This window comes from Pagrus major, chromosome 21 (assembly GCF_040436345.1).
Source record: "Pagrus major chromosome 21, Pma_NU_1.0".
In the NCBI taxonomy this organism is placed as follows: Eukaryota; Metazoa; Chordata; class Actinopteri; order Spariformes; family Sparidae; genus Pagrus; species Pagrus major.
Genome location: NC_133235.1, coordinates 25,489,954 through 25,515,872, shown reverse-complemented (window position 1 = coordinate 25,515,872; position 25,919 = coordinate 25,489,954). Strand labels below are relative to the sequence as shown.

The 25,919-nt window shown below is 45.8% G+C and overlaps 1 protein-coding gene across 2 annotated transcripts in view; it reads left to right on the top strand.

Moving 5' to 3' along the window:
* The window catches only part of LOC141016580 (myomegalin-like), a 45,394-nt gene that overhangs the window by 15,622 nt on the left and 3,853 nt on the right, over positions 1-25,919 (top strand). The window contains exons 6-46 of one of the 2 annotated variants that reach the window (XM_073491036.1): positions 73-196; positions 608-765; positions 856-1,012; positions 1,536-1,589; positions 9,666-9,803; positions 9,890-10,009; positions 10,101-10,193; positions 10,279-10,503; positions 10,582-10,740; positions 10,824-10,925; positions 11,555-11,692; positions 11,795-11,974; positions 12,152-12,346; positions 12,428-12,610; positions 12,689-12,805; positions 12,893-12,967; positions 13,080-13,186; positions 13,285-13,424; positions 16,388-16,521; positions 16,663-16,769; positions 16,898-17,207; positions 17,474-17,678; positions 17,755-17,871; positions 17,981-18,243; positions 18,337-18,551; positions 18,697-18,814; positions 18,926-19,043; positions 19,151-19,205; positions 20,297-20,544; positions 21,121-21,381; positions 21,480-21,611; positions 21,824-21,940; positions 22,017-22,206; positions 22,287-22,408; positions 22,831-23,070; positions 23,197-23,298; positions 23,489-23,709; positions 23,784-23,927; positions 24,161-24,299; positions 24,968-25,014; positions 25,258-25,312. In XM_073491036.1, the coding sequence (XP_073347137.1) occupies positions 73-196; positions 608-765; positions 856-1,012; positions 1,536-1,589; positions 9,666-9,803; positions 9,890-10,009; positions 10,101-10,193; positions 10,279-10,503; positions 10,582-10,740; positions 10,824-10,925; positions 11,555-11,692; positions 11,795-11,974; positions 12,152-12,346; positions 12,428-12,610; positions 12,689-12,805; positions 12,893-12,967; positions 13,080-13,186; positions 13,285-13,424; positions 16,388-16,521; positions 16,663-16,769; positions 16,898-17,207; positions 17,474-17,678; positions 17,755-17,871; positions 17,981-18,243; positions 18,337-18,551; positions 18,697-18,814; positions 18,926-19,043; positions 19,151-19,205; positions 20,297-20,544; positions 21,121-21,381; positions 21,480-21,611; positions 21,824-21,940; positions 22,017-22,206; positions 22,287-22,408; positions 22,831-23,070; positions 23,197-23,298; positions 23,489-23,709; positions 23,784-23,927; positions 24,161-24,299; positions 24,968-25,014; positions 25,258-25,312 (6,125 nt within the window). Of the gene's footprint in view, positions 1-72; positions 197-607; positions 766-855; positions 1,013-1,535; positions 1,590-6,304; positions 8,263-9,665; positions 9,804-9,889; positions 10,010-10,100; positions 10,194-10,278; positions 10,504-10,581; positions 10,741-10,823; positions 10,926-11,554; positions 11,693-11,794; positions 11,975-12,151; positions 12,347-12,427; positions 12,611-12,688; positions 12,806-12,892; positions 12,968-13,079; positions 13,187-13,284; positions 13,425-16,387; positions 16,522-16,662; positions 16,770-16,897; positions 17,208-17,473; positions 17,679-17,754; positions 17,872-17,980; positions 18,244-18,336; positions 18,552-18,696; positions 18,815-18,925; positions 19,044-19,150; positions 19,206-20,296; positions 20,545-21,120; positions 21,382-21,479; positions 21,612-21,823; positions 21,941-22,016; positions 22,207-22,286; positions 22,409-22,830; positions 23,071-23,196; positions 23,299-23,488; positions 23,710-23,783; positions 23,928-24,160; positions 24,300-24,967; positions 25,015-25,257; positions 25,313-25,919 lie in introns of those variants that run through there. The other variant, XM_073491035.1, reaches the window with a different exon arrangement.

Sequence of the window (25,919 nt, the reverse complement as noted above, 5' to 3'; positions counted from 1 at the left end):
CTCTGATACTGACCCCTCTGACTACATTTATGCGTGTTTGAACTCTAACTTTCCTTTTTCCCTGTTGAACAGCACAACAGCGGAGAGCTTGACCAATCACAATGAGGCAGAGCTGCAGAGACGGTGTCAGGAGAGACAGCAGGAAATCGATCACATGCAGCAAGTGCTTGAGACCAAGATTCAGCTCCTGCAGGAGGTACGCCCACTCTAGACATATTTCATAAAAACATTTCATTGATATACAACTAATATGCGATAATATATGTATAATATTTTATATTTCCATAAAGAGGAATTTGCAACATGCGGCGACTACACTATTATACAAGATTTTTATGGTTATGTTCAGGCACTGACAGCACTGTAACCATAGCTCTGAAAAAAAGTGGATGAAAACAACAATTACTATCAAGTATTCAATAATAGTGCAAAGGCAACCATGAACTCATAAAGAAAAGATGCACGTTGTGTCTGAATATAATCCAGGCAGCGATTGTGTTTTTAGCACAACATACGTATGAAAATAATTATAGTTATATGAAACTGACAAACAGGTGCCTCGGATTTACAAATCATAACAGCTTCTACGTGTGTGTTTATTTTCCAGGAGGCCCAGCTAGCACGCAGCGAGGCGGAGCGGATGGCTTCGCTGGCTGGATCACACTCCCAGGCTTCCCTCCTCTCCCTGGACACCCCCATGGAGGACATCCCAGAGGACGAGAGGCCTCCCAGCATCCTGTCTCCTTCCAACACCACCAAAGACAGGTGGAGAAAAACACTAAGAAATCTGCTCATCAATTTCAAACAAACCAAATCCTCCTCCCTGTCTCGCTGACTGACTCTGTCTGTGTTTAGGTTAATAGAGGAGCTGACTAAAGAGCTTCGCTCCAAGGACGCCCTCATCACAGAGCTGAGTGGAGAGAAGACGACTCTCACGTTGAGGGTGGGGGAGCTGGAGGGGCAGGTGGAGGAGCTGTCTTCATCTCTGCTGCAGAAGGACAAGGACGTGGAGGTATAAACGCTTTTTATTCCTGTTTAAATGACACTCAAACATCTAAATTCCTCTCCGATGGCGTCTTCGGAAACCCAAACTTGCCCATATCTTTCCATAACACTTAAGTAAATGCGTCTCTATCATTCAAAACCTCTCAGTCAAACAATTTAGACTTCTAATATTACTGCATTCCTCCGGACCACCATGTCGCCTCTGGTCAGACTTTCTATTCTAGAAAGAGGCTCCTGAAGCAGCATGTGTGACATTCCTGAACCTCATTTTAACAGCTATTCATGTAGGTCACACAAGAGCTATTTGCACACACAACAACAGCTTAAACAAACTTAAACACACTGCAGGTGCACATGCATGGAAGTACTGACGCACTTGTACACACCCTGAAGCATGATGTCATCTGATATTTTTACGAATGTTTATTCATTCTCCTTCCTCTTTTTATTTGTTTCTTTACTCTACATATTGTATGCAGTTATTTTATTAGTACATACAGCCGATTTATTGTCTGTCTCCTCTGTTTCAGTATTATCAGGAGGAACTGGGTCACGAGAGGCTGCGTATAGAACAGGAGATGCAGGTATGTGCAGCTCTGTGTTTGTATGTAAGGTAAAAGACTAAGACACAGGTACAGTTTGTGCCGTTCATTGTTGTATTTAAAACAACTTTGATTAATTAGCCTTCACGTGTCATTATAAAGTTCTCCACTAAGTGTCAGAACAGCTTCACAGATCTCATTGTTTTTAATGTCAGACAGACTCTGCCTCCTTATGGAGAAGTGAGTGTAGCATTTTCAAACAGGAGCTGACAACTGCAGATAAGATATCAGAATAATTTGTTTATTACAAGCTGCTTTACGGAAATTACCGAGGGTATTAAGATATAGGGAGATCAGAAAATGTGTTTTGCATTCATCGTAAATTGAAGAGATTGTGGTACAGAAAGAAAAAAACTGAAAAGTTTGAACATCCTCCCTCATTTTGCCTCTGAAAAGAAGTGCAGTGTTCAAAATGTTACTATAATGCAGTCTGTCACTGCAGGATGGTTTGTGCAGAAACCAACATGATAAAATCAATACAGCTGCTTTCTGTAATACAAGAACAGAAGCATCATTATACCACCGCTGAAAGAACAAACTATGGAACGAAGTTAACATCTAGTGAAACATCCTGTGGTGAGCTTAAACTTTGTGCAATCTGACCCTGAATGTTTCATAAGTGATCGAGGGTGGTTGATTCCAGTCTGATGAGCAAACGACTACAGATATGTGATGATGAACTTTCCTCTGAAGCAGGCCTATTCAACTTTTTTTTTTGGAAGGGTCAGATTTGGAAAAAAGTGTAGTGCCAGATGAAAATGTCTGCTCTGAAGCAAACAAACAGAAGTGAGGAACATGCTGTGAAAAGATAACTGTAATACTGCAGTCGATACAGCGTCATGTGAGGCCTCCAGTGAAAGTACAGTTCATCTTACAGAGGATTCATCTCATCATGCAAAGTGCCAGAAACTCATTACATTTACAGGCTTTAGCTGCACCGACACCCCCGAGGACACATTTCTCCCCTGATATGTAATGAAGCTACACATGGAGGGAAACCATTACCTTGATGTCAGCTCCCTCCATCCACAGAGAGTCTTTACCATTTGTCGCTCTATTTGTAGCTCTACAAAATTACAGTCATAACCACTACGCATAGCTTCATTTTTCGTCTTGTTGGTGCTGTGCAGTGCTGCTTCATGTTGGTTTGTTGTTGAGTCTCAGACAAGCAGCGTTGTGTTGTCGGTGTTCCTGTGCAGGCGCTTTAACTTGTAAATCAGTTGTGAATGAAGGATGCAAATTTACCTCGTGAGCTGGCTCTTTGCTCAGATTTCACATGAGATGTATGTGCAGAGGAAAACAAACAGAGCTGAGGAGTACTGCATTTAATGATGGACAGCTGCACTGTATGTGCAAAACATTTAGTCACTAAGGGAGCAGTGAGTTAGTGTCTTTGGGTGTGAACAGTATGATTAACATGGTGCATCATTTTGAGTTTGAGTGTTCATATACAGTAGATAAGCAAAGATATAACCTTGATATAGGTACATGTTGAAATACAGGTTTCTTGGGTCAGTGCTGAGTAAATGTGACATTGCAAAATTAGAGGGAAGTGACAGTTGTTTTGTTGATGGATCACACTTACCATCACATATACCATGAAACATATATTTGGATTGTAAGGGTCCCATATTCTGCTCATTTTCAGGTTCATACTTTTATTTCGGGGCATCTTTCTAAAAAAAATGTTTAAATGCTTTCATGTTCAGAAAACATATTCTTCTTCTCACACTGTCGATTGCTGCAGCACCTCTATTCACCCTCTGTCTGAATGCTCTGTTTTAGTTTAGTCTCTTTTAGCCCCCCCCCCTTCCTAAAAGCCCAGTCTGCTCTGATCGGTCAGCTCTCACCGGGCTGAGCCAGCACCACTTAACTGTGTTTTTCCGCTTCACCTCTGCTGGCGTTTTTGCAACCAACGTCATGCTACGGTCACAATATAGTTGTGACATCATAACCGTACGGAAGTCCTGGCGGCTCGTTTGAGGGAACAGTTTCTGACTTTGTGCATTTCTCAGTGGTTTGAGTGTTGTCATACTTTCACAGTATTTCTATAGCAACTGGACCTGATTTATAATAAAAAATAGTCATGGGATTTTAACTTTCTACAATATGGGCCTTTAAGTATTCAAGGAAAAACCATTGCAGCTATTTTGTATCTTTAAATGACACTAATATTATTTTAAATGTGGGCTTCAGTAAAACCTCTCAGCAATTTAATTTTTACTGCAATGCCAGAAATTGTTTAGCTGGAAAGAGATCATGTGAGGATCAGTGTAACTGGGGTTTTGTGTGTCTGCGTCTGTGTGCACATTCCCATGAGGTGCCATCTTTCATATGTGTGTGTGTTCATGCAGGCATCTCGCTGGTTAGCAGTTTAGCAGGTCTGGTTTCAGCCGGGCTGTCGATAGGTCAGATCGACCTCTGAGTGCTCAGCGGCCCCAACACTGATATCAAGTTGTGTTGTTTCAGACAGACAACTGCCCTAAGAGCTCTTAATTAGTTCCCCAGACACCACAGCCATTTAGATCAAATCTGTGTCTGGAGAGAGACAGGACGAGGAAGGAAAGACATGTCATCTTGAACCTCTTGACACAATTGCTTCCAGGTGCTCCTCTTCAAGAACCATTTGTATTAATTGTCACACTGCAAGCAACTAAATGTCTCTACACTTTAACATTTGCTTGTATTTATGGAAATGGGAAATATCAGAAAATGACTCAGGCCTTTTAATCCTTTGAATAATCAGCAATCGATAAGGACCTTGAAGGAGACACACGGTCCCCTAAATTTGTCTCACACATTAATGAAGATGCACTCTGTGTGCTCTGTCCTGAAGCCATAGCATTACTTCGAAGATGAAAGCATATCTGCAGTCGACGGGGGAATTTTCACTGCGTATCAGCTTGGAAGTCTACAGCGTGACAGCATGACCATCTGTTTGCGTGCCTGAGGGAAAACAAAAATTGTGGTCACTGCAGAGACGAGCTTGCATGGTCAGATGCACGAGAAAGGCCCAGTTGTTTGTCCACCACAGTCATATCATTGTTTAAGTATCTGCACCACGGCAACGGGACATACAAATAATACTAATTTGAGCATGTTTTGAGACAAGTTTGACAAAGGTGCTTTAAAGGACCAACACCACCACATCAGCATGGTTGTTTAATAAGTTCAGTGATATGCTCACAAGTTAGCAAGTCAACCCAGCAACCTAATGTATAAAATGTATACTTTTTTTTAATTAATTTATCATGAATTCTTTATAATGCCTTTTATAAAAGATAGGAAAACCCACAGTTGTGTCTTAAATATACTTAATTCCACTTAATTACTTAATAGACAACAATCTATTAGCAGCAGAAGACTGTTGAAAAATGATTATCTGTCTCTGTTATGCTTCCAGTATGACGATGATGACCTCGATGTTCATCTTCATATGTAACCTCAGGCGATCTTTACATCAACACACACACAGCAGCTGTGTGTAACTAATGCACATACTGTACTACCCTATGTGTTGTCTTGGTAACCAGTTTTATTGCTCACTGATCATTGTGTGTAGCAGAGAAAACATCCTTTTGTCTTTACCCTGCTGAACCTCCTCCCATGTACAACACCAATATGATGGCGGCCATGAAAATGATTCATTTTATTGGTCTGGTCTGTAGTTTATACGTACATGTGTAGTGATGCATTCTTAGTTACAAACACCATTAATGATATAATCATAAGGGTTATGTAATTATTGCAAAAATAAATGTTAGTCCATGTTTTATACTACTACTATTGTAATACACACAACACATGTGTATGTTTGGATATTTTACTTCATGTACAGTAGAGTCTGAAGGGAGGTGGAAACTGGTTCTCAACCCTTAGGCTGTGTGTGTGTGTGTGTGTGTGTGTGTGTGTGTGTGTGTGAGAGAGAGAGAGAGAGAGAGAGAGAGAGAGAGAGAGAGAGAGAGAGAGAGAGAGAGAGAGATGTGGCTCTATAGCATAATCATTACTGAATATCTGGCATTGTGCTGTATGTTTGGGTGTTGGTTGCTTTTTCTTTAACAAACAACAAAACAGGATATGAGACAGAATATAATATTATATCTCATCACGTACAGTAGTTTTGTAGTAATGTGTAAACATTATACAGAATTTTGATCATACTGTAATATATTATCAAACTAATTATAAGGCTATACATTGACCTACATATATAACATGTTCATGCTAGCCTCCTGCCTTGTGTAGGTCACATAGAAGAGAATAAAGTGTCGCTTTCAGTTTTATTTAATTATACAGAGCGTCACTAATGTTACCATGTTACTGAGCATTTCACCTGTTCAGTCAGGCGAACACAGCTTAGTAAACCAGGCAGTAGGAGGTATCAGACTCCAGGGGGAACATACTCTGTTTCTTTTACAGAAAAAACCCCAAATACAACAGATACTCGCTGTTTCTACGTTTATCTGCGTGTTTTAAAACAAAAACAGTCGTTTTGAATCGGAATCATAGCGGATTTTATACCGTGAGCATCTCTGTGTGACTGCGCCGGGCTCCTCCACCCCCCCTCCATCTCCTCTCGTGATGGTACGCTCCGCCGCTGCAGGTCTGGTCCGGGCAGCCACATCGTTATCTACCCGGAGGATCTCAGACCGCACGGAGAACCGAGCCCGGTGAGAGCGTGTCTGCCTCCGTGTCTGTCTGCGGAGGCTGTGACATGAATGAAGGGTCCCTTCTTCGGACGCGGACACCGGGGAGAGACTCAGAGGGCTGTCCCAGGACGCGTGTTACCGCTCCGTGCTCGCCGGATGCATTAGCCTTACCTATCCGTGATGAACCTGTCGGCGCGCGGTGCGTGACAGCCCGGTGATGGTGATGGTGCAGAGGCGCGTGCGGTGCTGTTGGCCAATGCGAAACGGCGCGAGGACGACACACAGCTAAATAACTGCATCTGATTGATGAGACATTGACATGACGTGGTCTGCGGGGCTGTGCGCCATATTCCCGATGCACCTGCACCTCCGGCGAATGAATGGACTCGTGGATTTCTTCCAGTGATGATCCCAGTATCTGTTCATCTATTTATTTTTACCTCATTGTGTTCAGTCCTGCCAAAAAAAAACCACATGTGCAACCATTAGACTCCTTCTTCTCTACCTCATCCCATTCATTTTTAAGCCATTGTAAAGACTGATGTCATGAGGAGCTTTACATTAATGCAGATGGAAAAAAAGGCTTTAATGTGTTTTGCTCTGATGCGGCTCTTTTGTGTTTAGGTGGTATCAGATTCCTCCTCGTGTTAGAGTAAACTCCTCGATAGTTATTATAAGCCTGTGGAATGCTCGATCTCAAGATGAAGGAGACGTGTCGCATCTGTGGACGGGAGCTCTGTGGTAACCAGCGGCGATGGATCTTCCACCCCACCGCCAAGCTCAACCTGCAGGTGCTGCTGTCTCACGCCCTCGGGCGAGAGCTGGCCCGGGACGGCAGAGGAGAGTTCGCCTGCTCCAAGTGCACCTTCATGCTGGACCGCATGTACCGCTTCGACACGGTGATCGCCCGCGTGGAGGCCCTGTCCATCGAGAGACTGCAGCGGCTCCTGCAGGAGAAACATCGGCTGAGGCAGTGCATCGGCGGGCTCTACAGGAAGACGAACTCGGAGGAGGGGGCTGTGACGTTACCTGGAGCTCACGAAGGATCAGGAGATGGGATGGTGGACATTTCAGGTCTTACTCATGCCAAGTACTGCGCCCTGCTCCAGGATGATCTTGTCTACTCGTTGTATGAGTCCTGGGCCGACGACTGCCTGGAATGTCAGCACCACCACCCTCAGTGTCCTGCTGCTCCGGGGTCAGAGGTCACAGTTGCGGGCTCACATCGTGTTCCCACCACTCCCAGGAAGTGTCGGGGATGCTCCTACTTGCGGGTGGCAGACTCGGACTATGAGGCTGTTTGCAAGGTCCCCAGGAAGCTGGCACGGAGTATTTCCTGCGGGCCGTCAACCAGATACTCAGCCAGTGTTATCGGAGGGAGTGTGACTGGAGGTGGAGATGGAAAAAGAGAGCGTGTGGAGGATTTAGAAGAAGCCCCCTCCTCTCTGACTCTGGTGCCTGGTTCCCAGGACCAAACGAGAACATCAGACAGCGATCGCACCCTGGCTGGACGAGCCAGCTCCAGCCCCTCGGTAGCATCCTTAGAGACAGCCGAGGAATACATCCGGCCTGGAGCCATAACAGATGGACGGCTGAGCTCCCCCAGGGAACCAATAGACGACCGGATATCTGACTCCCTCTCTGAGGAGCACATGGGAGTCCCACACGGACAAACCTCACCTGGACCCAGCCTCTCTCTGGCCCTCTGTTTGCTGCAGAGTTACGCTGTCCACCGGCCGGTGCAGACCTCTAAGGGGAGCAAGCTGCCGGTGCTGCTCCGACAGAGCTCCAGTAATGGAGGTGCGTTGCTGGGCTCCCCTGAAGCTCTCCTGGGAATGTCTTACACATCTCCAGATGGAGAACGAGAGAACCACTTGCCAACACCTGAGCCGGAGACCCCTCTGATCAGACTGAATCACAGGCTCGACCAGGATCTGAACTTTGCTGAAATGGAAGATTTATTTGAAGATTTGTACAAAGAGTATCCTCGCCCGCCTCCCCACCAGGTATAAAACCATGATGAGGATGCTGATGGTGCTTTAATCGAAGGATTTTACTAGTGCAGGATGATGACACTCAGTGGAGAAGAGAAATCCGCCTATGCACTGGAAATTTGCAACTAACTTAGCAGACTTTGATGTTTGACAGCCTGCCCACTAAACGATTATTCTCACCACTTTTTTTTTTTTTTTTTAGCTTAATTAGCCTCATAATCCAACTGTCAGTCACTTAAATCCTGCCTTGAGCTTCTCCAACAAGCTCTCACCCACAAGGATGTGAGCTGCAGTGCTGTATGTATGCGTGTGAGCTTAGTCCATGTGTGGCAATACATTACATGAGCAGTCAGGTACACGGGTAAGCTGTGACACAGGACATGGCCTAATTACCTAGTGTGAGGTCATCAGTCAGGTCAATAGAGTAGAGAGTGAATGAACAGGCACTTTTGACAGTTTAGTGGGTGTAAATATCTCCAAATTTCATATGTAATTGCTTATGTAGTTAAATTGATGTAGGTATTAGGAAGCTAAGGATCTAGTTTTCCAACACAGCCTGCAGACACACTAGAGGCTCCCAGCTTTTGCAATGAGGAACTAGTTTGTTGCAGCACAGGATATTCTGCTGAAGTATGCAGGCACAAATATGTATCCGTATATTCTCCAAGATAAATATCCTCCGAGATCGTGTCTGGAGGGTGTATATTTGTCTCTGAATTCGATGTTCTTCCTTAATAAGTGTGTGATGCGGGCCAAGGCCGCTGACTGAAGTAGGTTAGATGTGGGGAGACATTAAGACAGAGTGACTCCACTACTGGCCTATTTTCACTCGGAGCCCTTGAGGCGAAGAGACATCCACGCAATGTCAGACCACCCCGACATCTCAACACTGGTTGGCTAGTGCAATAAACCCAATTAAATGATAGAAAAACTTTAGAAAATGCAGTAAAAATCTATATACATTTAGTTTAATCTCTACTACGTTAAACCGCAATTTGATCTTGATGAATAGACGTTTAAGTCAGTGTATCTCGATGACATTTTTCCTCCCGTCAGTGTGAGTTAGAAGCATTTATAGGCGGTTATGTAAAGATAATAATGGCTCAGAGCACTCTGAGCACACTCACTTGTGCTAACTCATGCGTGCAGACACTCCCCCCATCACTTCAGAGGCTCGCTCCCCGTTGTAGCTTTTTACAAAGTGCACACATGAATGAGCAGGGTTTCTAAAATGTCGTACACATATTACACAATCCACTGAGTGTTACGCAGCCTCTGTGTTTTTCATGAATTTTGAAACAAACAAAATGTCTTCCTCACAAATAATGGTCACAAGACTGAGCAAATTAACATATTATAACATATGTATACTAAGAATTGTTTTTATAACGTGAACTCCTGACTCTTATCTTTAGAGCTTGGTTGAGGAGCAGCAGAGTCAACTGAACCAGTATGAGTGTGCGGCCGGTCAGTGTGTCAGTGAGCTGCAGAAGGCCCAGCTCCAGGTCCAGTCCCTGCAGGCCAAGATCCACGAGAGCGAGGCCAACAACATGGTATGGCACATAAGAGCGCTAATTACAGCTGGATGTGTTTGATAAATCCACATGTGGCTGACTTTGATTCTCGTCTCCGTGTGTAGAAGCTGCAGGAAAAGCTGAACGAGATGGAGTGTGAGCTGCGTTCAATCCGTCAGGCTGCTCAGAGTCAGGAGAGAACCATTCAGGGCCTCACGGAGTCCAACAGCACCAAAGACCGTGAGGTGAGTGTTCGTATTTATAGATGAACAACCAGCGTGACATGATACTTGTATTTGAGAAGGTGCTCATACTTGTAATGTATTCTGCTTAAAGGCCCAGGAGCTGTGCCAGCTGATTGAAGGGCAGAACACCACGCTGTGCAAGCTGAGAGAGATGGCACACCGCAACCAGCTGGCTCAATGCAAGGTGAGAAAGAGTGGATGTATAATGCTGCAAGGATTGCAGGATGGTGAGAAATCTTGTCTCTGATCCATGGTTATTCTTTCTTCAGGCTCCAGAGGGGGTCAGCGAGTCCTTGACGCTCGCCCAGCTGCAGGGCGAGCTGGTGGGGGTGCAGAGCTCTCTGTTCGCCCTTGGCCTGGAGCTGGAGGCTAGCCAGAGGAGTCTGAGACAGAGCCAGAGGCAAGGAGACGACCTGATGAGGTTCAAGGACAGACTCAACTCTGATCTGCAGGAGGTGCTGCAGCACAGGGAGGTCACTGAGAAACACAACCAGGTCAGTGTGAATTGAGAGAAAACCAAACCTTTGAAAGACGTCTTGAACCGTGCGTAACCTGTCATCTCTGTGCTGCAGGACCTTCGCTGTGCCCTTCAGAAAAGTCACTCGGAGCTTCAGGCTAAAGAAGCAACTCTGAAGGAGAGCGAGGCAGAGAGACACGCTGTGGTGCAGGAAAAAGACCGGAGCATCACACAGCTCAAACGCTCTCTGCAGGACAAGGAGCAACAATTACAGGTTACAATCCCACACACTTTCATACTCTTTCAATAAAGACGCATGCTAATGTTTCTGACCCGTCTCTCTCTTTGTATCTGTAGGAGTACTCAGAGATGTTGGAGTCGACAGGAAGCTCCAAACCAAGAGACGCTCTGCTGGAGAAACTGAGAGAGCGCATTAAAGACAGAGACAGAGCTCTGGAGGTAAAACACACTCACCCAAACACATTCATATAAACATACCACGCACAGAAATTAATGGATCCTAGCAGAAATAGTGAGAGGACACCAGAATGCCCTTGATACTGAAGACTAGCCTTTTGCAACCACTGTTCCTGTTTGTTCAGCGCAGGGGAGATTAAGTGGCTTTTCATCTGGAAACAGCCAAGTGTGCATCTTGCAGCAGTCGAAAGAAGCAGAGGTAGACAGTAATGCAAACTCTTGCTAAACCAGAAGGTCAGCATAAAAGTATAGTAAAAAATCTTCAAGGAAATTTTTTAGGACCGGACATAAAAGATCACCACTGTCTTATATAAGTCTTGTTGCAACCGTACAGCATGGGGAAAGAAGTGCTTAGTATGCCGTGCATCTGAAAAATATTATGTTCGGTTGATGCAGGTTTCCCTAACGAAAAATGTTAATGTCAGCCCCTGATGCATTTCATTGCGGTAGTTTGCAAGGAGCAGGAGCGTTGAATTCTGCACCTCTTCTCATTTTGTCTGTTAACTGCAGTATGATGAATGTCTGGGTGAGGGTGAATATCACACTCAAGGGTTCCCAGAATAGCAGCAGTGTGAATTTTTTTTTCCTTCTCCCCCTTCTGCTGTCTGCAGCGCTCCATTGACGATAAGTTCCGCTGCGTGGAGGAGCGCGAGGGCCAGGTGAGGAGGCTGCAGCTGGCCCTCAGGGAGAAGGAGCGAGACCTGGAGAGACTCCGCTGCATCCTGTCCGGCAATGAGGAGACCATCACGGTACGATCGTGACACACAAACAAACTTGTGAACATTTGAAAGACATATGACGTATTTAATGTCCTGTTTTGCCGTGGTTACACCTGTGATTGTGACCGTCAGAGTCTGGATGCCCTGGTGCGAGGTAAAGAGCTGGAGCTGGAGCAGGCGGCAGAGGCTTACAGGAACCTCCAGTGGCTGAAGCAGCAGAGTGAGGAGAAGGAGAGAAGCACTCTGAGAGAGAAAGACACCATCATCAGCCAGCTACAGGCAGCTTTACAGACACACAGCCAGGAGACACAGGTGACACACACACACTCATTCATGCCTTTGTTGCCAATGCTTCAAATTGTTTGCTGTCATTTTCAAAGCTCAATAAAAACCGGTCCACGTAGACAAACCTGCACTGCTGGTTTTCACAAATACAACAGTTGTGCTGACGCGGCCGTTTCTGGATGTATGTTGCTCTGCATGTCACAGGATCTGACAGCCGCCCTCGTCGCCAGAGTTCAGGCCGGGCCCACTGAGGTCGTAGAGGAGCTGAAGGCTCGGCTGGCGCTGAAAGAGAAACTCTTCCAGGAGCTGCTGTCAGACCGCAGCCGCCAGTCGAATGAGCACCAAGCACAGGTCCAGGACATGCTCAACACCCTCAGCTCCAAGGACCAGTATCTGCAGGTAGGCCGTGTTCCTGGTAAGGTTAATGGTTATAAATATGTACACAAAAATCCTTCAACCTCTTCCCTTGTTCTCTCTCAGGACTACTCCTACAGGCTCTCCCTTGTGATCAGCGAGCAGACCGTCCAGCTGCAGGAGCTCCGCAGACAGCTGTCATTAAGAGAGCAGGAGATGTGCGAGCTGAAACGGGACAAGGAGAGAGAGATGGGAGGAGAGACGGAGCATCTGCGGAGTCTGCTCAAAGAGAAAGAAGCCTTTATCAAGGTACCTGTTCGCCCATTTCCCTCCACTTACTCCCGTGAACCTGCACTCCTGATCTTCACAGTTCACTTTATCCATCAGGAGCTGATGCAGGGCCAGGAGGAGGCGATGCAGCCGTCCTCTACAGAGAGTGAGGCAGAGACAAAGGCTCTCCAGGAGGAGTTGCAGCTGGTACTGAAGAAGGAGAGGGAGGCTCAGGTATCTGTACAAACCCTGTGATGCATCAAAGCAAACCTTGTGTTTTGTTTTTTTAAATCTCACAAGTCATGTGTTTGCGTCCTGCAGAAGGAGCTCTCTGCTCTGCGTTTGGCTCACCAGCAGAGCATGCGAGTGGACATCAAGGACAGCTCCAATCATCAAGTAGGATTTTGTTTCATTCACAGCCAATGAGACAGTATTTGTGCTGCTTAAGAGTGATGTATTTATAATGTCTCTCCATCCTTCTTCAACCGTGCCTGCCACTTTGATCTAGGTTGTGCTGGAGCAGCTCGTGTCAGAGTACAACAAGTTGAACGATGCCCTGAGGGCGGAGAAGAGATTATACCAAAATCTCACGCACATTCACACCAAGAGTGACAGGTATGGGAGCTGCACCCAGGTGTCTGACAGGCCAAGTTACCTGTCGATACAGTAAGTCTTTAGCCTTTCCTCTGAAAACACTTTCTCCTCTCCCACAGCTCAGAGAAGATCCAGGCCCTCCACACCGAGCTCGACTCGGTTCAGGCGCTCCGCGGACAGCTGGAGGAGGTCCTGGCCAGGACCCGTAACATGACCCTGGCGCTGGACAGGGCAGCTAAAAGGCAGTCTGACTTTGGAGGTGGGGATGGGCAGGGTCCAGCCTCCAGGGCTGCGGGGGGCACTGTCACTAACGCTCCGTGATATTCTGTCTGTCCACAGCACTGTTGAGTGACACTTAATGTGAGATGAAGCTGTCTGTAGCCACTGATGGTCAAAAAGTGAATATTATCTTAGAAAACCTTCTCTTAAATGTGAATAAAAATCTGAACTGACCGTCAGCCTTCAGGCAGCTTCGTCCAGATAGCACAAGCACAACTCACAGTAGCCGAAGCCTGTTCAGATTAACCTCCATGGTATGAAGTGGCAACATGCAACCCAGAGTCTTATTTATTTATGCATATATTTTGTGAGCGTGGTGTGAATATGTTGTTTTTTTTATATCGTGTTTGAAATAACTGCCTGCGTATTGCTTTGCAGTGCGATTGTTCTGTATTGCCATTTCTGTGTACTGTCTCTCACCGGTGTCGCTCTTCCAGCCTTACTGTCACAGTGAAGTTACGTCTTGTGGAGAAACTCGAGCTCATGCCTTACAGTGAAACGTCTCACCATCCATCATTTGTTTTTAAATCATCTGTTTGTGAACAGGATGTGCACACTTAACAAGGCCCAAGATACAAAGTCCTAAAAAAAGATGGCCGAGTAGTTTCCTCCTGCTTTCAGCTTAACCCTGGATTGCTTTCCTGCACAGTTTATAACTGCTCTGCACTCGTTACAGTTTAGTCTGACAGATATGCATGCAACAGGTCTAGCCTCTTTAGATATAAAGTGGTAGATGTCCGCTGATTACATCCGTTAAGGTACTTTAATGATATGTTTTGTTTTTAGTTTATCTGCTTGTTGGACTTCAGTTCAGCCTTGTACCAAGAAAGCAGGAAAATATAATATCGAGTCAATTTTACTGTCTGTGCTCGCTATAAATCACATGAGATGTGAATGCCAGAAATAATACTTGCCCATTAAATATTTATATTCGGTAGAGGACATTTTCTTACTTGGATCTGTGCCCTGATCTCTCATCCTTAGCCTCGGAGATGGAATCCTTGTCAACACTTCTTCCTTTTGTATAAATGCAACAAGAATAAAAATGTGCTCGCTTTTTGTCAAAAGCACTTTTGTTTGTTGTGTATAATTGGGGATTTTGTCTTAAGAACATCCCAAACCTGAAATCCCTTCAGTGGTCCTTATATGCCTTCCCTCTTTTCCCCCAGAGATCAACCCACATCTGAACCTTTCCTCAGTGTAGAAATACTCTTGTTTGCCTCCTAGTTTGTCCTAATATGCAATTTTATAAGCATAAGAACACACATGTTAAAAATGTGTCACATGGTGAAAAATATCAATATTTATCAACAGATTCCTGCAGATAATTCATATCATAAATGTCCACATGCAACTATAATGTGTACTCCCAGACATTTCCAATCCAAATGAGTGTTTTACCTTCATGTACCTCCTCCCTCATGCATGACATTGTGGCATGGTTTTCATGTTTGCATGGCTGTTCTGCTCTAAAGCCCAGATAAAGGAAGCTCATGTGAGCCCTTTTACTCAACATATATTTAACAACAACACAAAAAAAAATCACATAAGTTTTAAATTACACCAAACAACACACACAGTGTCTACATGTTCCCAGTGTGAGAGTGGTGACAGTATGTAGTGCCACTGTGTGTAAACAGGGCCCCACATTCAGTCAGTTCAGCTTACAGAGCACATTGTTCCATCAATAATAACCCAGCAGTTTCCTGTCCTGTCCCTCACAGCAGAGACATTTAATGTTTCACTCTCAGACTTGTTTTAGGGTGGAGACATTTGTAGTAACAACCTGCCTTTTGAACTTTCCCTGAAATAATCCCACAAGTCCCAACAATGCTGAGAGCAACTGTAGATACACACCCATACACCCAGTGATGGAATGTAACCAAGTAGATGCACCCAAGTACTGTAGTTCACTTGAGTATTTCTATTTTCTGCTACTTTATACTTCTACTCCACTACATTAATTTGATAAGTGTGATTACTAGTTACTTTGCAGGAGCTAAATAAGAGCAGTTTTAAATTATTTAATCAGGAATTAGATAAAAACATCTATTATAATCATCGATATCATAAATATCGGATCAGAGCATCAACAGGGCCAATAATCGGTCCACCCATAGTATACAGTATATATATACATGAAAATACAATATATATATATACACACACACACACACATATATATATATATATAATTGTACTTGTAATTTTTATACTTAAGTACATTTAATATCAGAGACTTTAAGACTATTACTATTACATACACTATCTGTATGGGTGACTTTCACTTTTACCAAAATAATATTTTTGTTTTACTCCAGTACAACTTGTACTTTTTTCAACACTGCATGCACCTATGACTCACATCTAGTACTACACACTGTGTGTATGTGTGTGTGTTTGTGTGTGTGTGTGTGTAGGACCTATTCTGTAAAACGATTTTACTTTGAATTTCCTGCCAGTCACTTTCCACTGAGCCGCTGCTTCCTGGCAACAAACCACTGTGTTTGCATGTGTGTGTGTGTGTGTGTGTGTGTGTGTGTGTATCTAAATTACTCAGAAAACAAAGATCATGCTGCCCACATATTCAGTTTTGGCACACAGTTACCACAAACCTTTCATGTTGGTGAATATAAATGTGCCAAAATCCAACACGTTTGTTTCAGTTTGAAGTTTTCCTCATGAAAACACACTCTGTACTGGGTTGCGCTGCCTTGAGTGTGTTTTTGGCTGCTGCTGCAACCTGTGACATAATATTTCCCCTTTCACTCCCATGACTTTCCAAAGTGATGATTCAGAGTCCAGACAAACTTCTGGGAAGAACGGGATAGAGAGTAGAGAGATCTAGAGAGGCAGATAAGAAGAATAAAAGAGGATTAAATCATAAACAACAGAAGAAAAGAGCCAGTGGATATTGTCCTTATATGGTTGTTGTGTTTCCAGAGCTCAGCACTGAGGAAGAGGAGGAGGAGGAGGAGGAGGAGGGAGACGATGAAGACGGCAGCAGTGACGAGTTCACGGACAGCATAGAGGAGGACGATGATAAAGTGACGTCCAGACGTTTGGCGTCCATTCAGGTAAAACACTTCTGTTTACGTTTCACTGTTGAATCCCTTTAAATACCGGCACAGATTGATCTTCCTCCTACTGATTTAAACCTTAACCTGACTGCATAATAAGACCAATAACAAACAGCATCTTTTTTGACTTCTGTGAAGGCTCGTGGCGCTGAGGGGGTCCTGTCCCAGAAGACAGTTGAAGGGCAGCTTGAAGAAATAAAGTTACAACTGGAGAGGGATGGATACAGCTCCGTGGCTCAGATGAGGTGAGTATTTGTCTCAGAGATGCTCAGAAAAACTTTTGATTGTTGTACTGCTGATGAGTTTTTCTAACCTTGACAGCTTCATTAGGCATATGTCTAAATTGCATGTCTTTCTTTGTGTCTTCTGCCAGGAGTGCACTGCAGAGGCTGCAGCAGGAGAACCAGGCTCTGAAAGAGGGCCAAGGACGAGCTGGCTTTGTGGGACTGAACCAGGAAGAGGAGGAAGAGGAGGAGGACGAGGAGGAGGAGGAGGAAGAAGAAGAGGAGGAGGAGGAGGAGGACGAGGATATTGAGGAAGAAGATGAAGAGGAGGAAACATCACCACTACATGTGCCTGCGGGGAAGCGAGGTCCTCCGTCTGTTAGTCTGAGTGACCAGGGAGGGAAGAGGCAGTGCACGAGGCCTCAGACGTCCCATCATCACACACACCAGCCTCAGATGGTAACATATCACACATTCAAAAAGAAATGAAATCATGCTAAACTTTACTATCTAGTTCAGATTTACAGTCATTTGTACTTATTTAAATGTTACTCTTATTTCTCCTTAAACAAACCTTATAGTTATAGTTTTTGCAAAGCTGTGCAGGAACAGCTCTGCCTCCAGGCCCTGGCCTCCTGTTACAGTCTCTATGTGCGGGTGTTTTGTTCTTCTTCAGTCCCGTGGTTGTTTATGTGAGTAATGGAGTCCCCACTTCGCTGTTACAGGAGGAGGAGCGTGCCGGCGGCGGCAGCGAGGTGGGAGAGCTCTGGCAGGACATAGAGGAGGGTCTCCATGAGCAGGCGGCCCGTCTGAGCTCCGACCTGGCTCTGAGCCACCAGGAGAACAGAGAGCTGCAGGAGAGGCTGATGGTGTCTGAGGCCACGGTCCACGCTCAGGCTGAACAACTGAAGGACTACAGAGACCTGCTCAGTGAGTCTCACTCAGATGCAAACAAATCCTTTTTAGCGTACAGTATTTAAGTACTGTCCCTCTCGTGTCTCTGCAGCGGAGACATCGGTCCAGCAGGCCAGTAAGCAGGTGCAAGTGGATCTCCAGGATCTGGGTTATGAGACTTGTGGTCGCAGTGAGAACGAAGCTGAGAGAGAAGACGCCAGCAGCCCAGGTGACAAACGCACCGAACTTCTCTCAAACTTTTTCAGCCCGTAAAAAAAAACTCACTAATCCTTACTAATCCTGCATCAATGTGTCTCTTCCATCCGTCCCTCCTTCAGAGTTTGATGACCTGGAGATGTGCACGTCACTGTCCAATCAGCAGGACTACGAGGGCGGCAGCTGGTACGCTGGTAACTGCAGCGGGGACAGAGGTGCTTATGAAATGGGAGATGAGTCGGCGGCCTCTCTGCAACACCTGGTCCAGGATCTCCGCTCACAGCTGACCCGCTGCCACAAGGTGATCCGCGGGCTGCAGCTACGTGTGCGCTCCCTGTCCACCACCAGCGACTACGCCTCTAGTCTGGAGCGGACCCCACGCAAGGTGCTGTCACATTAACCTCTACTCGACGTTACTGGCTGGTCTTTTAGGATTATATTAGTTTCATAATGATGTTTGTTATGGCTCACCTTCTAGGTAAACTGGGCCTTTGAGACATCACCAGCGCCCAGCGGTGTAGAAGAGGATGAAGGCTGGATGTCTGACACCCAGGGGATTCGCTCAGTGTCCAAGCCCAGCAGGGAACTGCAAGAGCTGATGGAACGAGTTGCGTCACTTGAGGCGCAGCTGAAGAGCTCCGGACTGGAGGGCAAAGGTCAAGCAGAGGAGGGGAAGTGTGCCACCTGGCCTGGGTGAGTGGACAGAGACAGAGAGGCTTTTGGAAAAGATAGAAGCTTCTGTTGGTCTCTTTTAACAGATTCACACAAATATGGTTTGTCATATGGATTATAGACCTTAATGCTCGCCATTAATACTTTGCACTTCCTCCCGTTACAGGAAGTACAACTCTCTGATCCAGACACAAGCCCGTGAGCTGTCCCACCTGAGGCAGAGGATGAGAGAGGGGCAAGGTGTCTGCCATATCCTCACCCAGCACCTGGGTGATACCACCAAGGTACCGTGAAACCCTCTGCACTATTTTAACGTATTAATTTGACCGCGTTGTATCAGTTTTCAACATGTCTGTGAAGTTTTCCATTCACTGTTAATTCTCAACACCTTCCAGGCCTTTGAGGAGCTGCTGCGTGCCAATGATATCGATTACTACATGGGTCAGAGCTTCAGAGAGCAGCTGGCACAGAACACTGCCCTGGCACAAAGAGTGGTCGCCAAGATCAGTGGACGTAAGCAACATCCTCGATGTTATAGATTCACATTCTTGTGGTGCTTTTATGCCCGAATTGTAATATTGAACAGCATCTCTCTTGTCCGTCTTGTTTTAATCCCATAGGCGACCGTGCAGAGAGCCATGAGGACAAGACAGGCCATGAGCTGCTTGCCTTACGGTGAGTCAGGTTATATTCACATGTGCGTCTGTTTTCATATGTCTGAAACACTTTTTAGCAAGTTACAACTGAACTAAATATTCCAGTATCGTGGTTACGGCACAACTGAGTGAACCACAAAGCATTATATTCCACTTATCTTTCCTTGTATGCAAACACAAACTGCTTCACACACTGGATACTTTCATAGGCTCTCGTTAAACTAAATCACTATCAAAATAGATTAATCTCAGCCTCAGCAGCCACCTTCTATAATATCACCTGCAGCTCTGAGATCTGTGGACCTCCCTCGAAGTTATTAGCTGACTTTGCAGAGCACTTACTCTGTCCTGGTGATTAGTTTACTGTGTCATGTGACACGCGAGGCTCCACACGGCTCCGTATGGTGGAGGGGAGACAGAAGGTTGCTGTTAATCCACAAACAGGCCACAGCATGAAGCCTTAGCTGAATAGACTTACAGGTGTCCCACCAGCCAGGCTTAAGGGTCTCAGTGTGACTGTGTGACAGTCCTTTACTGGTGGAGGATTGTTATTTGTGGATGTGCAACAGCATCTAGAACTACTTTGATTTCCTTGTATAACACATAAGATTAATTAAGATTATTAAGAAGTCTAAGTGTCAGAAGACATCAGTATTTCTTGCTGGATCTTCTTGGACAAGGCTTACCCAGCTCAGGCTGTAGTGCATCAAGGACTTGGTCTTTATTTTTCTGGACTGGACTGATGGTGCGATGGCTCCTCTGTGGAAATCTATGATTTTTAAGAGCAGCTCCATGTACAGGGAGTCTCTGTGGTCTTTTTCTACGAGTCGAGACCAAGCAAGAGAGACCGCTTTTTTAAGGATGCTTTTGGAGAGAGACAGGGAGCTTATGCTGCGACAACTGAAACAGTAAGGGGAACGTACATGTAGTTACTTTACATGGGCATTGTTAGTTTGAGAAAAAAGCATTTACTTATAAACAGCTGCAGATTGGTCCACCTACAGCAGATGATCGACTTGAATATGAGACTTTTATGGACACGCTTCTTTTGTCATTGACAGCTTTCACTTCAGAATGTATAATGGTTTATTATCCTGTGTACACCTGCAGGCTGAGTAAGGAGCTTCAGCAGAAAGATAAAATCATCGAGTCACTCCACACCAAGCTGCATCACCGTCCAGAGACCCCGTCCAGCTGCCACGCTCTCTCCGAGACCACCGACCAATCAGACAGAACCTCCCTGGTGTCTGATGAGTACAGAACCAACGAAGACTTGGAGCTGTGCTCTGATCTAGACACCAGAGAGTATCAGGAGGAGCACCGGCTGCAGCAGCCAGGACACGGATCACAACAAGACGGTATTGTAAAAGTTTAATCATATGTTCACCTCTCCTGTCTGTGAAGTGTCTCTTCTACCCTTTCCCTTTCCCCTCCTTTAGTCCGTCCATCTTTCCTTCCTCCTCCTCATGGTTACCTCAAGTCCTCCAGCAGCTGCCCCAACATGCAGTTCTCCAGAGGTATGGGCCTCACAGCTGGCTATGACTTGCAAAGTACCTACATTTTCTTTTCCTCCTCCTCCTCCTTCACGTTCTGTGCATGTCACTTCCTGTCATTCTCCTCCAGCCCTCTCCAGTCAGCCTGTCTCCTTCTCCCTGTCTGTCCCCTCTGGCCCTGACGTCTGGGGTATGAGAGTCACTTCCGACCCCCGGCCCAGGGCCCTGTCTGTGATCGCTGTTCGCCCAGAGCTGGACACGCTGTACAAACAGATGAATGAGCAGAGCAGGGGTGAGGGGCCGGGGAGGTTGTGTGCCGTGTGTGACATGAATTCAAAAAGACTTAAATTTTGTCACCTGTTTGAAAGGATGCCATTAATTAATTTCTCTTGTCCTGTGCGTGTCATGTTTCACTCTTCACTCTTTCGTGTGTGTTCACAGGCTTTGCGGTCCCTCACGACAAGGCTCTGTTCACTCTCTCACCTGGTGCCCACAACCAGCACGACCTCTCCAGCTACAGCCAGCTTTCCCATCATGCCTTTCAACAGTATCAGCTGGGTGGCGTCCCTGAAGGCCACTCGCTGAAGTCTGATTCAGGTCTACTGACAGGAGGAGGGACTTTGTGGGACATGGAGAACATGGGTCAGCCGGTTGGAAGCTATTCTGCATCACCGGGACACCAGCAAGGAAGCAGCCATGCAGGTGGGACCTGCGTTCACACCCCCATGTTGGCAGCCATCTTCTCCATTGATGTATACTTGAGCAAGCAATGACGATCACAATATTATGTTTGTTTCCAGGGGTCAACTTGATAGAGGAGCACCTGCGGGAGGTGAGGTGTCTCCGTCAGCGTCTGGAGGAGTCCATCAGGACCAATGAGAGGCTCCGACAGCAGCTGGAAGAGAGACTGGCCACCATTGGGCGTGATGGAGGTACTGCAGCCACACTTAATAATGCTTTAGTAACAAATAGGTTCCTATAGGTCCTTGAAAGTTTGTGAATTTGAAAGGAAAAAAATTAGGGCCTTGAAAGATTTTGAAAGTAGACATAGACTTTGAAGAATTTGATTTTTATGAATGTTTGGAATACCAACGGTGTCATTTAACTGAGAAATAACACAAGTCACTCCGCTTTTTTCATCCAGGGGCACCAACAAACATCTACATCCAAGGACTGGACACAGTCACTCAACTGTCCAATGAGATCAGAGTCCTGAAGGAGGAGAACTTGGCTCTACAGTCACGCCTGCAGGCCAGCACGGGTACTTCATCTTGAAATCCAAAGAATGTTTTAATGGATTTGATTCTTCTTGAATATTAACCCGCCTCTTCCTTCAGACACGTGTGAGGAGGTGGTGCAGCTGCGGGAGGCGGTGTTCACGGCACGTGCCCGCCTCAAACAGGCAGAGCTAGAGGCCGAGCAGTGGAAGGAGGAGCTGAGACGACTTCAGGCTCACAGTCAGGAGCAGGGCCAGCAGATACACATATTGAGGCAGGAGCGGCAGACCAGTCAGGAGAAAACCAACAGGTGGGTGTGTTCGCTCGCGGTGTGTATATACAGATCACACAGTTCTCTGACTTTAACGTGCTGTGTCTGTGTTTCCTCAGGCTCCAGCATGAGGTGTCTCTACTGCAGCAGCAGCTCTGTGAGAGCAGGGAGCTCATCCACTCCCTGCAGAGTGAACTACAGGTGTACGATCGAGTGTGTTCCAGCACCAAGGCCAACAAAGGTCAGTCTTTTCATTGTACACGAGATAAGCTTAAAGATCCCCTCTACACGTTAGGATTTTTCTGTACGCTTCCAGTTTCTTTGCAGGAAAAAAAGTCTTAAAGGACAAATATTGCTCCCATATCTGTGTACAAAAAGTTGAAAAAGCAGATAATAACTAGACAAAACGAAAAGGCTGGATGATAAAACTTCAATCCTTACATCTGGGAAAAGTCATGTAGTTAGATTTGACGCTCTCCACATATTTTGGCACCATCTGGTGACAGAATTAAGAATTGCATCATGGTAGACCTTGGGACACTGATATGAGAGGGCTAAAAGAAAACATAGATTACTCATATTTTTTTTTAATAACAAAAACTTCAGTTTGAAAGATGCTATAATCAAACAATTATCGCTACACTCGTCGTATTGTTGCTCCAGGCTACCTGTGTGAGCTCCCAGGTCTACCGGTGGAGTTCGGCGAGCTGCTCGGGGAGGTGAGGAGTCTGCGAGCCCAGCTGCAGAACAGCGTCCAGGAGAACAGCGCCCTCAAACAACTGGAGCTCCACAAACAGCTGGAGCAGAAGCTGGGGGTCGTCGGCTCTCCTCGGACCCCCTCCCTCTCCGCCCTCACTGCCAGCCCTCAGAGAGAGAACTTCTACAGGCGACAGCTGCTGCACGGTGAGACGAGACGCCGATGAATACGACACTGACATGATACTCACGAGATGTTTGTGAGGCTTTAGTGTGCTGTGGTGTGGTTTGCTGTGTGTCCAAGCCTGGTTTGTTTATGTGTGTGCTCCACAGACCCAGCTCCGTCTCCACCGGTCAGGGACATTGGTCTGTTTAACTGTGGATCTCCCGGTCCTCCCTACTCAGACTTGGATGACAGCCATAGCACTGCCAATGGTGTGACTTTAACTGCACTGCATGACTGCATCTTAATCTGTTTTTAATTTGTGGACTGATTGTAAAGCTCTGTAACAATAATAACAAGAACAGAATATTGTTTTAATCACAATTCTTTCATGCACTACAGAAAATACAATAATGTCACTGAGAGTCCTTCCAAAATACATTGTAGCTCTTTTCCCTCCAGCAGACCCTCTCGACCCTCACTCTGAGCTGGAGGGGGACGCCCCGGACGGATCATTTTCGAACCGCAACGGCCGCCACGCCATCGGTCACGTTGACGACTTCAGTGCTCTTCAGCAGCAGGTCCTAGAGGGCCGGAGCCTCGTCCAGCGCATGGAGTCGACCCTGCAGGCCTGCCTCGGCCCGCCGCTGCTGGACGGCAACCAGAAACAGAGCAGTGAGCTGGTGAGGAAACAAGACAACAAATCGTTAAAGTAATGACTCGAGAGCGCAAGTGTCTAACTGAGCTCTGTGTGCAGGTCCTGGACTATGGCTGTGTGAAGAGTCTGCTGTCCAACACCAAGACTCTGAGGCAGATCCTGGAGGAGGCGATGTCTCTGCTGAAGATGTTCTGGAGAGCAGCTCTGCCCAGCACTGATCCCTCCATCCACAACCTTAAGAAGGTTTGAAACACATTACATTGTTTGACTGGTCTGATATATGTACACTGTTTTTGTGTTATTGTCAACAATTCCCATGAAAAGAATCAAAGCAGGCTCAAGGTGGGTTTTTAATTGTTTTGGGGGCTATATCAAGCTACTCAGGCAATACTTGGGATCTGTTAGCGATGAATCCCAAACATGTTCGGTAAGAAAGCAGAAGCTTTCATAACAAATGTCACTTTGTGTGCATGCAGGAGCAGTGTATGCAGGAGGAGATCTTGTCCCTGAAACTGCGCATATCGGAGCAGGAAGAGGTTCTCAAGGGGACGATTCAAAGACTGAGGAGCACGAGCCGCACCAAGGAGAGCATGGAGCACTTCATAGTCAATCAGTGTAAGTGTTTGCCTCTTGTCTGAGTGTGTGAAAGAAGAGAGAGATCACGAGAGAGACTCGAGGCCCTATTTTTGTGGAGTGTCAGTGTAAAAGGGCTGTGTGAAGGTGGAAATGAATTGGATTGTGTGGTCTCATTGCTCTGAAACAGCTGAGCCAATCACAGTAAGATGTGACAACAACAGCTCAACAAATGACACTGTACGAATAATCGACCTCCCAGGAAATCATATTGTTGTGTGAATGGTGCAGACCTGAACACACAGCGCTGCAAATCTGCAGCTGCAGGCTGATGATGTGGGTTTTTTAACAGTCAATACAACAACAGGGCGTGAGAGAAAGAGTGTGAGAGAAAAAAAATGTAGGAAGGACAAGTGTGGTAGAGAAGACCTAATAAGTTATGAGTGATGGGAGTGAGAATTGCTGCTGGTCCCTTTTTGGAGGCGCAGCTAAATTAAAGATTGGAGCTTGCAGAGAAGCAATAAACCAGGCGAATCATCGGCCTCTGCAGATCTCACATAAAAACAAGACTGCCTCTCATATCCCAGGTCTAAATGCAAAACTGAAGGGAAATGTGTTATTTTAACTGCTTTGATTAATGTAGCACCTTAAGTGTTGATGTGGACTATATACTAACAACACAACACATCGTCTTTTCTTGTTTTTTTCAGTGTCGAGGACTCGTGATGTGCTGAAGAAAGCAAGGACAAATTTAGAGGTAAGCTCATGGACCCTCACATATCCAGGGTGTCACACATAATGTAGGTTATCTGTGCACATACACCATAGATTCACAGTATTACGTGTATCAGTATTGTATGTTGTGATGTCAGTGGTGTCCATATCCTGAGTATTTATGATGCAAATTCATCACTTTTGGCTTTTCTGTCTCACTTGTTTCCTTCGTCCTGCATTTGTCTCCCCTCTCCTCTCCTCTCCTCACCTCCTTTACACCCCCCAGAAGAATGAGCTGAGACTTTCCTCTCTAAGCTCCTCCCCTTCCTCTCCTTATGCTGGTAATCGTCTGACATCTTGTGATCTTGCCAATAGGTAGATGTTGTCCCAGACCCTGAATTTTATTAACCTGACTGTAGCAGTTTTTTTGCCTAATGGTTAAACTGTAGGTGTAAAAGTAAATGTGATGGTGACTCTGTGGTCTGGGGCAGCTTTTACCTCCGTGTGGATTTGCTTTTTCTAACATCACAGCTCTACCATCCTGTCCGACAGCGAACTCCATCCGCTTTTAGCTAACTTTAATTTTTAGCTTTTTTATGACATTTCTGCTTTATTAGAGAGAAAACATGGGAGAAAACGGAGGCGATGCTGTGCCAAAATCCTTGTCTTGAGTGGAAAACAAGTTGTCCACACACACACTTTGGCTTTCTCTAGATAAAGTGATAAAATTAGGAGAAAAGCAGCTGTGATTGTGTGTTTACCTTGTTTTCTACCTGGGACACTGCCATGACCAGCACCTATGTATTAGATGTGTGATCTTAAAATCCCACTACACCTACTAGCTATTGTAAATAACTGTATTTCTAAGTATAAATATGTGTTTTCGAAGGATTAGAGTAATTCCCGAACACCACAACACTCACGCCAAATTGCAAACACACCCTTCTA